At 37.7% G+C, this 16,065-nt stretch overlaps 1 protein-coding gene across 8 annotated transcripts in view; it reads right to left on the reverse strand.

The window, feature by feature from the left end:
* Positions 1 to 2,048: 2,048 nt before the first annotated feature.
* Positions 2,049 to 16,065, reverse strand: part of ADGRG2 (adhesion G protein-coupled receptor G2) — a 308,878-nt gene continuing 294,861 nt past the window's right edge. For all 8 annotated transcript variants that reach the window (XM_053706390.1, XM_053706388.1, XM_053706386.1 and 5 more), the window contains 2 exons: positions 5,442 to 5,594; positions 2,049 to 2,869 (listed from right to left, as the gene is read on the reverse strand). In XM_053706390.1, coding sequence (XP_053562365.1) covers positions 2,685 to 2,869; positions 5,442 to 5,594 — 338 coding nt within the window. In that variant the 3' untranslated portion in view covers positions 2,049 to 2,684. The remainder of the gene's footprint in view (positions 2,870 to 5,441; positions 5,595 to 16,065) is intronic.

Below are 16,065 nucleotides of genomic sequence, written 5' to 3' on the forward strand. Positions count from 1 at the left end.
AATATTTTGTTTTAAATCACTTTCCTTCCAGCTTTACTGAAACAGGATTTAATAATACGTAAATATTTCAAGCAAAATTGAAAATTGCACTAGAAAAAGACTGAAGATTATATTTGTCCGATGATCTTATGCTTTAGACATATGCTTATTCTTAAAGGGACGAGAAACCCCAAAACATTCTTGCAAGATTCCAATTGACCATAGAATTTTAAACAGCTTTCTAATTTACTTCTGCTATCACATTTGCATCATTCTCTTGCAATCCTTTATTGAAGAAGGAACAACTAAGAGCTAGCTGAACACACCTGGTGAGCCAATGACAAGAGGCATATATGTACATCCACCAATCAGCATACAGCTCCCAGTGGCACAATACTGAGCCTATCTAGGTATGCTTTTCCACAAAGGATACCAAGAGAATTAAGCAAATTAGATAATACAAGTAATTTTAAAAGTTGTTTAAAAAGTAATGCTCTATTTGAATTATGAAAGTTTACTTTATTCTTTACTGTCCCTTTAATGGTTATTGCATGTATCAAAAGAATTGTATAATGCTACTAAATATATTTTCTTCTTTTTGTACCCTGTATAAAAGTCAATAAAAACATTAAAGAAAGAAAAAAAAAAGTCTTGTTTAAAGAAACATTAAATACAGCAGAATTACAAAATCAGCAAAATGCATTTTAAATGTCTTCCATTTCCTTGCCCCTGTGTCATATTACATCAGCCAATCACAGACAGTCAAAATTAAACTTTCATTATTCAGATAGAGCATGCCATTTAAAACAACTTTCCAATTTACTTCCATTAACAAAATGTGCAGTCTTTTTATATTTAAACTTTTTGAGTCACCAGCTACTACTGAGCATGTGCAAGAATAAGTGTGTATGCATTTGTGTATGGCTGATGGCTGTTACATGGTACGTGTATGCATTTGTGATTGGCTGATGGCTGTCACATGGTACAGGGGGAGTGGAAAAAGACATAACTTTTAAAATTGTCAGAAGAAAAATCAACTACTAATTTGAAGTTCAGACTAAGTGCTATCATTGCCTTGTTATCTTGCATTTGTTGATTATGCAAATCTACTGTGTTGACTGGACCTCTCTGGCAGATGCACAGTAGGAGCTATGGCCCTTTAAAAAGACTGCACAGCTTGATAAAGGAAGCAAATTGCAATGTCTTTTATTTAAATTGCATGCTCTATATCAGGGTTCTTCAAACCATGGGTCGGTCGCAACATGTGTGTGTGTGTGTTGCAGGAGACTGTGTGTGGTGTGTGTATTATGTGAGAGTGTGTGTTGTATGAGTGTGTGTGTGTGGTGTGTGTTGTATGGGAGTGTGTGTGTTGTATGGGAGTGTATGTGGTGTGTGTGCTGTATGAGAGTGTATGTGGTTTGTGTGTGTGTGCTGTATGAGAGTGTGTGTGGTTTGTGTGTGTGCTGTATGAGAGTGTATGTGGTGTGTTATATGAGAGTGTGTGTGGTTTGTGTGTGTGTGTGCTGTATGAGAGTGTATATGGTTTGTGTATGTGTGTTATTACCTTTTACAACAACACTTTCAAGATTAACTACAATCAGGAATAAAAGTATGCACACATTTTAGTCAATTTGCCAAAATTGCAGCTATCTTGTTGTATATTACTTCAGGAATTTTCAGACCAAGCATAAAAATAGGGTTGCAAAGGTATGTGGTATCATGGCACTGGGTCTTGGGGAAATAAGTTTGAAGAACCCTGCTCTATATGAATCATGAATGCGTTCTGATTTCTTTAATATACCACTCTCAAATTATTTCAATGCAAAGCCTTTGTGGAGTTTAAACTGTGCAGAACCACAATAGCTGTAGTGGCATCTAATGTGAAATTCATGCATGAAACCATGTAATAAGCTCTTCTAATGGCTTAGAACAGGCCAATGATAGTAATGGTAATCTAGAATCATGAATGGATTTCATTTTGCCAGTTCTTGAAAATCAAATGAAAGACCATAAAAATAATGCAACTGCAGAAAAATGGAAAAAATTAGCACAAAAATGTCAGGCAGTGCTAAAGGCAATAAGCAATGTATATTTTTGTGAAAATATCACCATATTCATACACATAGATTCAAATGATTTATCTAAAGTTTGTAACGGCTGGGTACCGATTCTATGTTCGTGAGCTCTGTTTTGTATGTAAAGCACATCGCTGAGTTTATATAAAGTTCTTATTTCATACACATCAAAAAGGCTTAATTCAAACATGTTAAATATCAATTGCAGCTTAAAAAAATTGAAATTATTTAATACATCTCAAAAGCCTATTTTCCGGCATAAAAACAGTAAAATTAGAATTATATTAAAACAGACATGATATAAATTAAATATTTATATATATAAAAATACAGTAAAAGGTGATTATACATAAATGGAACAAGGATATGATGGCAACTAAAAGCCACTGGATTGGACTTGATGCCATTAAAAAAATAAAACACATGCCCCATCTTTATTCCCAGCATCTTCGCACAAATGGTCCCATTTTGTATTTATATGATTTTTGCAGTTCAGTCAAAATTCTCCTTTATTAGTTAACTTCAGCTGTGCTTGATATTCCAAGGCAGCTACGTTCAGTATTGCTATGAGAGAAGAGAGGCAGTTTTCACACATAGTGTAAGCAGCCTTTGTTCACAATGTGGAAGAGCCTATATTGGATCCATGAAATGCACACTTCCCCGATTAGAAGTCCTCCGTATGGAAGGTCGTTGTGCTCCTCCTTGCCCTAGACTGCCATTTGCAATTGAATTCTTCTTCTCTGAAATGTCTTGAAGTGGGACCTCCCCATTCGGCAGCATGAAGGAAACACTATTTCTTTCTTTGAAAAAATGACCTTCAAATAAAATTAAATGTATTCAATATATCATACTTGTATATAATTTCTATTTATTATTGCTAAATTCATTTTTATACCACATCTTATTTGCATATAGTCAAATATAAGAACTGATTGCAAATAAAAGACCAGTTTGATATTTTTATTTATACAACTTTGCCCAGAATGTAGACCCTTAGTTTACAGATTTCTATCTCTCTAAGATTTCTACTGGTTCAGACAAATATAAAGGGACATTCTACACTAAAATTGTTATAGTTTAAAAGGATAGATAAAACCTTTACTACCCATTCCCCAGCTTTGCACAACCAACATTGATTTATTAATATACTTAATAACCTTTTAACCTCTAAATTTCTGACTGTTTCTAAGCCACTAAAAACAGCCTCTTATCACATGCTTTTTTATTAGCTTTTAACAGGAAAGTACTAGTTCATGTGAGCCATATAGATAATATAGTGTTCACGCCCGAGGAGTTATTTAAGAGTTAGCAGAACAGAGTACTAAATGCAAGTCAATAAATAATAAATAAAAAGTCATGTGATCAGGAGGCTGTCAGAAGATTCTTAGATACAAGGTAATCACAGAGGTAAAAACCCAAATTTTTTCTTTCACGATTCAGATACAGCATTCAATTTTAAGCAACTTTCTATTTTACTCCTATTATCAGATTTTCTTCGTTTTCTCGCTATCTTTATTTTAAAAAGCAGAAATGTAAGGTTAGGAGACAGCCCATTTTTGATTCAGCAGCTGGGTAGAGCTTGCTGATTGGTTTGCTACATTTAGCCTCCAGTCAGCAAGCACTACCCAGGTGCTGAACCAAAAATGGGCCTGCTCTAAGCTTACAATCCTGCTTTTTCAAATAAAGATAGCATGAGAACAAAGACAAATTGATCATAGAAGTAAATTACAAAGTTGCTTACAATTGCATGCAGTATCTGAATCATGAAAGAAAAAATATGGGTTTAGCATCCCTTTAACTCTGAAAATTGTTGGTTTACTACATTTCTCTGAGTTTCTATAAAGCAATGGGTGCCACCCAGTGGTTAATTCAGAAATTTTAGCAAAAGGTTCTCTAATTTCTCTATAATACAAACAGTTAGGAAATTTGTGCTGTGATTTTAGAACCCTTACTCTTTCAAACTCATTGTCTTAACTCTTTAAAAACAGTTGTCTTTATCAAATTATAAGACTTTAGCATGCCTAGATTAAACATCTATCAATTCACAAGGATTTTTTTTAAACTAAATATCAACAAAAAATATGTTTATTGTTTCTCATAGAAATGATAACAGATTTTGTAAATAATACTATAAAGTCCCCAAGAACTTATGTTTATGTGTATGGAATATAAGAGATAATCTCTTTAGAAAATATTAATTTAAATTGATAAATCTAAACCTAAACCTATTTACATATCACCACCAAGATAATACTGAAGTTTAACAGTAAATTACTAAATCGTTTTAATGTCAGCAAATAGTAATCTCAAAACTAAATTAAAATATCTCAAAAACTTTTTCTCAGGGAACTGGTTAAAAAAGTAAGACAAACAAAAAAATGAAAATAGATCTTTTTGTCCTTTAATAAATTATGTCACTTGTTGCAGGCATCTATTTCTTTAAACTTTTATGCCACATAGGTTATTCAGCTCCACTATTTCGGAGTAGTAAAAATTCCGAGTATAAGTATGTGTAGTAATCAGTCTACCACACTCCTGTTCAGCTAGTACCAATATAGCAAGTTCACATTACTCACAATATGGACATTTTAAATATTCATCTCACCAGTGTTTTCCTTCCTTACTTGCAAAAAATATTTGCAAATTTCCAGCTATCAAACCCCCCAGCAGCACCCAGTTCTGGTGCTGTTTGGGAACCAACTTGTGCTTGGATGCACAGTGGCTATGGCCCTGGACTTGAAGTAGCAGCATTTGCAGCTTAATTGTTATGCTGCTCTGGGCTATGAAAGATGGCAGCACCCGACCACCGGTTCTTGTGAACCTTAATTTTTTTAGGAATAGGTCTGCAAGAAATGGTGAAAAACTACTAAATCCCACCACTGGTGCCACCATGTTTTAACTTAAGTTGCCCTTTATCTGTTTCCCCTGCTGGGACAGATATAAAGCAGGCAAAAAAAGAGACTGTCCAAACAAGGCTGTGTGGAACATAGGATAATCTAAAAGGGACTCCTCACAACTTTATTTGCACAAACAAATAAACAGAAAAATAGTTCAAACATGGCAGGCTCCAACTATTTTATAAAAAATAAAGTACTTTAGAAAAAAACTAAATATTTAAACTTATATTTGTAATATTTAAAAAAACTAATATAATTGTAAAAATGCATCTCCATATTATTCTAAGGCTAATCTTTGCTTTGAATACATCATTATGTCTAGCTTGTATTTACTGTTGAATATCCCTTTAACATCTGCACACTAAAGTAACTTGAGGTAACCAAAAAAGAACTCCCACTAAGTGGAATGTTATACATTAGCATGTGCTACATAGCTGCAGAGAATCTTCTTCAGTATCAATTAGATGAGTTAGCTAATGCTAAAACATACCATTTCCATTAGGATGCAGAGAATACTCATTGGCCACCAGCAATGTTGTTGAGTTAGAGTTGCTGCTTGACTGGATAGAATTGGTGGAACTGCTGGAAATTCCTTGATTTGAAACCTGCTTCCCCAGCTTATTGGTTGCTGTTTTGCTCCAGTCTAAATAATGAGAAAAAAAGTATATATACTCACCATAAATGCATTATGTTAAAATACATACTCATTACAAACAGGACTTGGTAATCTCCCTGTATGCTATGAATATTACATTAAACGCATTAATAATTGCTTTGCACCTTTTGTGTTCCATAACAAAATAACACTTAAAGGACCAGTCAACACTGTAGATTTGCATAATCAATAAATGCATGATAAGAAGACAATGCAATAGCACTTAGTCTGAACTTCAAATGAGTAGTAGATTTTTGTTAAATAAATTGCAAAGTTATGTCTATTTCCACTCCCCCTGTATCATGTGACAGTCATCAGCCAATCTCAAATGCATATACGTATATGTTGTGAATTCTTGCACATGCTCAGTAGGAGTTGGTGACTCAAAAAGTGTAAATATAAAAAGACTGTGCACATTTAGTTAATGGAAGTAAATTGGAAAGTTGTTTAAAATTGCTACTCTATCTGAATCATGAGAGTTTAATTTTGACTTGAGTGTCCCTTTAAGTGACAAATACCTCTCCAGCCAAAAATGACACATTCTTACGCTTACAAAACCAGTTTAATTCTGAAAAAGCATTCTGTGCTTGCAGCTAAATCTTATCTAATATGAGAGTAACCACAGAAATGTACATTTGAAGTGCTGTGTTGCCTTTGGGTGCTTTCAGACAAAGCAATGACAATGTTTTCACAGAAATAAGTATGTTTTTTTTAAGTGTTTAAAATGCTTCATAATTTGATAGAAACCATTTGATATGACATAAAAGAGAGATGGGACAATTATGGGGTGGAGTCGATAAAATTAATCATTATCCACTAAAACCAAAAACCAAAAGTTTTCAGAAGATAAAAACAAAATTTATGCTTACCTGATAAATTTCTTTCTTATCGGATATGGTGAGTCCATGGCTTGAAAAATTACTGTTGGGAATATCACTCCTGGTTAGCAGGAGGAGGCAAAGAGCACCACAGTTAAACTGCTAAGTATCACTCCCTTACCCACAACCCCCAGTCATTCGACCAAAGGGAAATGGAGAAAAAGGAATAACACATGGTGTAGAGGTGCCTGAGCTTATAGTCAAAAGAACAACTGTCTTAAAATAAAGGGTGGGGCCGTGGACCATATCCGGAAATAAGTAAATTGATCAGGTAAGCATAAATTTTGTTTTTCTTTCCTAAGATACGGTGAGTCCACAGCTTGAGTAATTACTGTTGGGAACCAATACTCAAGCTAGAGGACACGGATGAATAGGGAGGTACATGACAGGCAGTCCTAAACAGAAGGCACCGCCGCTTGAAGAATCTTTCTCCCAAAAGAAACCTCAACCAATGCAAAAGTATCACATTTGTAAAAATTTGAAAAAGTATCTAGAGAAGACCAAGTTGCAGCCTTGCAAATTTGTTCCACAGAAGCTTCATTTTTGAAAGCCCAAGAAAACGAAACAGCTCTTGTGGAATGAGCCGTAAATTCTCTCAGGAGGCTGCTGTCCAGCAGTCTCATAAGCCAAACTAATTATACTTTGTAACCAAAAAGAAAAAGTAGTAGCAGTAGCTTTCTGACATTTACGTTTCCCAGAGAAACAGACAAAGAGGGCAGAGGACTGGCGAAAATCCTTAGTCGTCTGTAAGTAAAATTTAAGAGCACGTACAACATCCAAATTGTGTAACAAACGTTCTTTAGAACAAGAAGGATTAGGACACAGAGAGGGAACAACAATTTTCTGGTTGATATTTCTATTAGAAACCACCGTAGGAAGGAAACCTAACTTAGTACGAAGAACCGCTTTATCAGCATGAAAAATAAGATAAGGGGAATCACACTGCAGAGCTGAGAGTTCCGAGACTCTTCAAGCGGTAGAGATAGCAACAAGAAACAAAACCTTCCAAGATAATAACTAAATGTCTATGTAATGCAACGCCTCAAACGGAGCCAGCTGTAAAACTTTAAGAACAAGGTTAAGGCTCTGAGGAGGAGCAACAGACTTAAAAACAGGCCTGATTTTGACCAAGGCCTGACAAAAAGATTGCACATCTGGCAAATCCACCAAAAGTTTATGTAGTAAAACTTATAAAGCAGAAATCTGACCCTTCAGGGTACTGACTGACAATCCCTTCTCCAGGCCTTCCTGAAGAAAAGATAAAATTCTAGTAGCCCTTGGATTCAGACCAATACAGATATTTACGCCATATCTTATGGTAAATCTTTCTAATAACAGGCTTGCGAGACTGAATCATGGTCTCAATGACCGACTCAGAAAAACCACGCTTAGACAGAATGAAGCGTTCAATCTCCAAGCAGTCAGCTTCAGAGAAACAAGATTTGGAGGAAGGAAGGGACCCTGAATCAGGAGGTACTTCCTCAGAGGTAGTCTCCAAGGGGGGAGAGATGACATCTCCACTAGGTCTGCAAACCAGATCCTGCGAGGCCATGCAGGGGCTATTAGAATCACCGACACGCCCTCCTGTTTGATATGAGCAATGACTCGTGGAAGGAGAGCAAACGGAGGAAACAGGTATGCCAACCTGAAAAACCCAAAGAACCGCCAGAGCATCTATCAGAACGGCCTGCGGATCTCTTGACCTTGAACTGTACCTTGGAAGCTTGGCGTTCTGATGGGACGCCATCAGATCTAACTCTGAGGACTAAGCTGGAAAACACCTCCACATGGAGTTCCCACTCACCGGGATGAAAAGTCTGTCTGCTCAAAAAATCCGCTTCCCAGTTGTCTACTCCTGGAATGTGGATGGCAGATAGACAGCAATTGTTGGTCTTTGCCCACTGAAGAATCCGAGTAACCTCCTTCATGGCTAAGGAACTCCGAGTTCCTCCCTGGTGATTGATGTAAGCCACAGAAGTTATGTTGTTTGACTGGAACCTGATAAACTGGGCTGAGGACAACTGAGGCCAAGTCAATCGAGTATTGTAAATCGCCCTCAACTCCAAGATGTTGATGGGAAGAGCAGACTCCTCCCGAGTCCAAAGGCCCTGTGCTTTTAACAAGTTCCAGACTGCTCCCCAGCCCAGCAGGCTGGCGTCCGTGGTCACGATCACCCAGGAAGGTCTCCAAAAGCATGTGTCCTGAGACAGATCCACCACAGGAGAGAATCCCTTGATGACTAACTCTATTCTCTGAGATAGATCCACATGGTTGCCATTCCATTGTCTGAGCATGCACAACTGGAGAGCTCTCAAATGGAATCGAGCAAAAGAAATTATGTCCATGGAGGCCACCATCAGACCGATTACCTCCATACATTGAGCCACTGAAGGATGAGCAGTAGCCTGAAGAGAGAGAGGCAAGAGGGAATGATTTTGTTTTTCCTGACCTCTGTCAGAAAAATCTTCATCAGTAGAGAATCTTTTATGGTCCCTAAGAACACTACTCTTGTAGCAGGGGAAAGGGAGCTTTTTTCCAGATTCACATTCCATCCGTGGGAACAAAGAAAAGACAACATTATCTCTGTGTGAGATTTTGCTTATTGAAAAGATGGCGCCTGAACCAATATGTCGTCCAGGTAGGGTGCCACAGCAATTTCATAAGAACGGATCACTGCCAAAAGAGCCCCCAGAACCGTTGAAAAAATTCTGGAAGCCGTGGCTAGACCAAATGTAAGGGCCACAAACGGGAAATGTTTGCCCAGAAAGGCAAATCCCAGGAGTCTGTGATGGTCCCTGTGAATAGGAACATGAAGATACGCATCCTTTAGGTCTATGGTTGTCATGAACTGATCCTCGTGTACTAAAGGAAGAATGGAGTGTATAGTCTCCATCTTGAAGGATGGAACTTTGAGAAACTTGTTTAGACACTTCAAATCTAGAATGGGACGGAAAGTTCCCTTTTTTTTTAGAACCACAAATAGGTTGGAGTAGAACCCTAAACCCTGTTCCTGCACTGCAACTGGAACTATCACTCCCAGGGAGGAAAGATGTTGTATACATTTCAAGAACGCCTCTCTCTTTATCTGGTCTGCAGATAATCTTGAGAGATGGAATCTGACTCTGGGAGGAAAAGTATTGAATTCCATTTTGTATCCCTGGGATACTATGTCCACAGTCCAGGGATCTGGGACATCTCGTATCCAGGCTTGAGAGAACTGAGAAAGTCTGCCCCCCACCTGATCTGATCCCAGATCGGGGGCAAACCCTTCATGCTGATTTGGAATCAGCTGCGGGTTTCTTTGATTGTTTCCCCAAGACTGATTGAATTTCCAAGAAGACTTGGATTGTTGCTGCTTGGAAGAAGAAGGGGAAGGCTTTCCTCTGAGGCTACAAAAGGAAAGAAAATTACTCTGATGTCCTTAAGCCTATTCTTCTTATCTTGAGGTACCCACCCATAATATCAGAGACAATTTCTGCCAAACTGGGTCCAAACAAGGTTTTGCCCTTGTAAGGAATTGCCAGAAGCTTGACTTTAGAGGAAACGTCCGCAGACCAGGATTTCAACCATAACGCCCTGCAGGCTAGGACAGGGAAACTAGAAGTTTTAGCTCCTAGTCTAACAACCTTAAAAAATGGCATCTGCAATAAAGGAATTGGCCAATTTAAAAGCGTCAATCCTATCTTGAATTTCATCCAAGGAAGTCTCTACTTGAAGAGAATCAGACAAGGCGTCAAACCAATAAGATGCCGCACTAGTCACGGTGGCAATAAACACCGCAGGTTGCCATTGGAGACCTTGATGAACATAAATCTTTTTCAGATAAGCATCCAGCTTCTTGTCCATCGAATCCTTAAAAGAGCAGCTATCCTTAATAGGAATAGTGGTTCTCTTAGCCAGAGTGAAAATGGCCCATTCATCTTTGGGTACAGTATACCAAGGGTCTTTAATGGAGTCCTCGACAGGAAACATTTTCTTAAAAATGGGAGACGGGGAAAAAGACACCTCTGGTTTCTCCCATTCCTGTGAGATAATCTCCCTAGCACGGTCCGGCACAAGAAAAACCTCTGAAGTGGAAGGTTCATCAAAGAATCTATGATGTTTACTAGATTTCTTAGGAGTCACAACGACAGGGTTATTGGAGTCATCTAAAGTACTTTAGCTAAAACCTCCTTTAACAATACACATGTGACACCATTGAGGCTTGGGACGTAGCAGGAGAAAGCTGAGGAATTATTTTAACAGCATCAGCCTGAGAGACTTTAGGCTCAAAATTATAACCTTTATTTTGCAAGTTTTTTTTGACACATGAAGAACAAAATTGCATAGGAGCTGCAATTTGTGCCTCTAAACATAATAAGCATGAATTCATGAGAGCAGGCTCTTGCTCCATATCAGACATGTTGTGAAACAGTAAATAAAATAAACGTGTACAGATAAGCTTCAAAGATTTTAATATTCAATTAAAATCAGCTAAGGAAAAAATATACTTTAAATTTTATCCCAAATTAGGATCGATCCCCAGCTAAAATTATGCGAGAAAAGTTAAGAAAAAACATTTAATAAACATCAAATAAACTTCTAAAATACCCCTCAGGCAACCCCACACCTCAATTATTGAGGTGCCTTACCGCTACCAATTAAGACCGGATCAACCAGAAATTGAGAAAAAACTACTTTTTCTTTAGAAACGTTAAGAAGTAAAGCCGGTCATGTGACCGCAACTGCCGTTTTGCTGTCTGACTTTCAAATTACTGCTGCGATTCAGAGAGGAACTAAAAATAGCTTCCTGGTACACTGAGTAGAAAAAATAACCGTTTTTTCAAAACCTGAACGTTTAAAATGTTGCATCATTTTATTTTAAAGCAAAGGGGAAATGAATAAGCTGCTGAAATAGGAAATTCAGCCTTACTTTCAGTTTAAAGTAAATATGTGTCAGAAAATAAAGCCTAAAATTTTTTTTTACACTTTCTTTTTAAAAGAGTTTGAATGTTAGTCTCACACATGCTACAGTGCCTGCTTCATGCCCCCAGTGTAACCCATACAACAGGATTATCTATGTCCCAATAAAAAAGCAGTGTCTTTTAATTTGTTAAAGGGCCATGATACCCAAATGTTTAAACATTTGAAAGTGATGCAGCATAGCTGTAAAAAGCTGACTAGAAAATATCACCTGAACATCTCTATGTAAAAAAGAAAGATATTTTACCTCACAAGTTCCTCAGTAGCCACATCCCATTGTAAAGGACGTCTAAGCAGCAAATCAGTATATGCCCCTGGACAGCTATGGGATTGAGCCTCATGCACTCTCATGTTATTTCCCTATTCAGTTTAAGGAAGTTTACTATGAAATCTCATGAGAGTTAAGTCAAATCTCATGAGATCACAGTAAGAGTTCATGACCTCAACACTGTTGATGCTGATTGGCTGCTGTTCATTTCTTCATTTTTTATTTTTTTTTACCTGCAGCTGGGCAGTAACTGAAAGTTAACTTTTTACACAAAACTTATTCTGCTGATCTGAGGAGATTATGAGTAGGGATGGGCGAATGTTTCGCAACATTCGAAAAACGGCACAAATTTTAACACATTCGTTCGTTCGAATCGAATTTCGAATGTTTACATAACATTCTAACATTCGATTTTCGAATGTTCAGTTTTCGAATTTTACGATTACATTCGAAAATATTCGAATTCGAAAAATTCGAATTTAGATTGTAATAGTATTTCTAATGCTTTTTCTTTAAATGTAATATTCGAATTATGCAATATTCGAATTCGAAAAATTCGAATTTAGATTGTAATAGTATTTCTAATGCTTTTTCTTTAAATGTAATATTCGAATTATGCAATACGTGTATTCGAATTCGAAAAATTCGAATTTAGATTGTAATAGTATTTCTAATGCTTTTTTTTTAAATGTAATATTCGAATTATGCAATATTCGAATTCGAAAAATTCGAATTTAGATTGTAATAGTATTTCTAATGCTTTTTCTTTAAATGTAATATTCGAATTATGCAATACGTGTATTCGAATTCGAAAAATTCGAATTTAGATTGTAATAGTATTTCTAATGCTTTTTCTTTAAATGTAATATTCGAATTATGCAATACGTGTAGTCGAATTGGAAAAATTTGAATTTAGATTGTAATAGTATTTCTAATGCTTTTTCTTTAAATGTAATATTCGAATTATGCAATACGTGTATTCGAATTCGAAAAATTCGAATTTAGATTGTAATAGTATTTCTAATGCTTTTTCTTTAAATGTAATATTCGAATTATGCAATACGTGCATTCGAATTCGAAAAATTCGAATTTAGATTGTAATAGTATTTCTAATGCTTTTTCTTTAAATGTAATATTCGAATTATGCAATACGTGTATTCGAATTCGAAAAATTCGAATTTAGATTGTAATAGTATTTCTAATGCTTTTAAATGTAATATTCGAATTATGCAATATTCGAATTCGAAAAATTCGAATTTCGAATGTAGACATTCGATATCATTATAAACATTCGAATTCGAAAGTGACATTCGAAAACTGTAAATAACATTCGATTTTCGAATTTTTAAGAATATTCGTTCTTATCGACATTCGAATTTAGAATTCGAATTTCGGTAATAACATTCGTTCTACATTCGAAATTCGAAAATTTGCACATTCGCCCATCCCTAATTATGAGGTAAAATATCTTCATTTTTTACATAGAGATGCTCAGGTGATATTTTCCTGTCAGCTTTTTAGTTACTGAAAAGTATTTAGTATACCAAATAACAATCCTATCTAAGCCACTCATATCTTATCTCCTTCCTAGATAAGTTTTAATACAAAATTGGTTATAGAAAAAATAAATAATGGGGGCGCTAATCGATAGCTATAGGATGTTAATTCTATATGAATATAGAAATCTCAACTTGAAACTTAAAATCCTAAACTTGACTTTAAATATCAATCATGTGCAAACCAATTCAAAAAACAGAATTTATGTTTACCTGATAAATTACTTTCTCCAACGGTGTGTCCGGTCCACGGCGTCATCCTTACTTGTGGGATATTCTCTTCCCCAACAGGAAATGGCAAAGAGCCCAGCAAAGCTGGTCACATGATCCCTCCTAGGCTCCGCCTTCCCCAGTCATTCGACCGACGTAAAGGAGGAATATTTGCATAGGAGAAACCATATGATACCGTGGTGACTGTAGTTAAGAAAATAAATTATCAGACCTGATTAAAAAAACCAGGGCGGGCCGTGGACCGGACACACCGTTGGAGAAAGTAATTTATCAGGTAAACATAAATTCTGTTTTCTCCAACATAGGTGTGTCCGGTCCACGGCGTCATCCTTACTTGTGGGAACCAATACCAAAGCTTAAGGACACGGATGAAGGGAGGGAGCAAATCAGGTCACCTAGATGGAAGGCACCACGGCTTGCAAAACCTTTCTCCCAAAAATAGCCTCAGAAGAAGCAAAAGTATCAAACTTGTAAAATTTAGTAAAAGTGTGCAGTGAAGACCAAGTCGCTGCCTTACATATCTGATCAACAGAAGCCTCGTTCTTGAAGGCCCATGTGGAAGCCACAGCCCTAGTGGAATGAGCTGTGATTCTTTCAGGAGGCTGCCGTCCGGCAGTCTCGTAAGCCAATCTGATGATGCTTTTAATCCAAAAAGAGAGAGAGGTAGAAGTTGCTTTTTGACCTCTCCTTTTACCAGAATAAACAACAAACAAGGAAGATGTTTGTCTAAAATCCTTTGTAGCATCTAAATAGAACTTTAGAGCACGAACAACATCCAAATTGTGCAACAAACGTTCCTTCTTTGAAACTGGATTCGGACACAAAGAAGGCACGACTATCTCCTGGTTAATGTTTTTGTTAGAAACAACTTTTGGAAGAAAACCAGGTTTAGTACGTAAAACTACCTTATCTGCATGGAACACCAGATAAGGAGGAGAACACTGCAGAGCAGATAATTCTGAAACTCTTCTAGCAGAAGAAATTGCAACCAAAAACAAAACTTTCCAAGATAATAACTTAATATCAACGGAATGAAAGGGTTCAAACGGAACCCCCTGAAGAACTGAAAGAACTAAATTGAGACTCCAAGGAGGAGTCAAAGGTTTGTAAACAGGCTTGATTCTAACCAGAGCCTGAACAAAGGCTTGAACATCTGGCACAGCTGCCAGCTTTTTGTGAAGTAACACAGACAAGGCAGAAATCTGTCCCTTCAAGGAACTTGCAGATAATCCTTTTTCCAAACCTTCTTGAAGAAAGGATAGAATCTTAGGAATTTTTACCTTGTCCCAAGGGAATCCTTTAGATTCACACCAACAGATATATTTTTTCCATATTTTGTGGTAAATTCTTCTAGTTACAGGCTTTCTGGCCTGAACAAGAGTATCAATGACAGAATCTGAGAACCCTCGCTTTGATAAGATCAAGCGTTCAATCTCCAAGCAGTCAGTTGGAGTGAGACCAGATTCGGATGTTCGAACGGACCTTGAACAAGAAGGTCTCGTCTCAAAGGTAGCTTCCATGGTGGAGCCGATGACATATTCACCAGGTCTGCATACCAAGTCCTGCGTGGCCACGCAGGAGCTATCAAGATCACCGATGCCCTCTCCTGATTGATCCTGGCTACCAGCCTGGGGATGAGAGGAAACGGCGGGAATACATAAGCTAGTTTGAAGGTCCAAGGTGCTACTAGTGCATCTACTAGAGTCGCCTTGGGATCCCTGGATCTGGACCCGTAGCAAGGAACCTTGAAGTTCTGACGAGAGGCCATCAGATCCATGTCTGGAATGCCCCACAATTGAGTAATTTGGGCAAAGATTTCCGGATGGAGTTCCCACTCCCCCGGATGAAATGTCTGACGACTCAGAAAATCCGCTTCCCAATTTTCCACTCCTGGGATGTGGATTGCAGACAAGTGGCAGGAGTGAGTCTCCGCCCATTGAATGATTTTGGTCACTTCTTCCATCGCCAGGGAACTCCTTGTTCCCCCCTGATGGTTGATGTACGCAACAGTCGTCATGTTGTCTGATTGAAACCGTATGAACTTGGCCTTTGCTAGCTGAGGCCAAGCCTTGAGAGCATTGAATATCGCTCTCAGTTCCAGAATATTTATCGGGAGAAGAGATTCTTCCCGAGACCAAAGACCCTGAGCTTTCAGTGGTCCCCAGACCGCGCCCCAGCCCACCAGACTGGCGTCGGTCGTGACAATGACCCACTCTGGTCTGCGGAAGCTCATCCCCTGTGACAGGTTGTCCAGGGACAGCCACCAACGGAGTGAATCTCTGGTCCTCTGATCTACTTGTATCGTCGGAGACAAGTCTGTATTGGAAGGAAGAGGAACAGAATGAAGTATTTGACAAGAGTTTAGAAGTTTTGATTTTCTGGCCTCTGTCAGAAAAATCCTCATTTCTAAGGAGTCTATTATTGTTCCCAAGAAGGGAACCCTTGTTGACGGAGATAGAGAACTTTTTTCTACGTTCACTTTCCACCCGTGAGATCTGAGAAAGGCCAGGACAATGTCCGTGTGAGCCTTTGCTTGAGGAAGGGACGACGCTTGAATCAGAATG

The sequence above is a fragment of the Bombina bombina genome, chromosome 3, assembly GCF_027579735.1.
Source record: "Bombina bombina isolate aBomBom1 chromosome 3, aBomBom1.pri, whole genome shotgun sequence".
Lineage (NCBI taxonomy): Eukaryota > Metazoa > Chordata > Amphibia > Anura > Bombinatoridae > Bombina > Bombina bombina.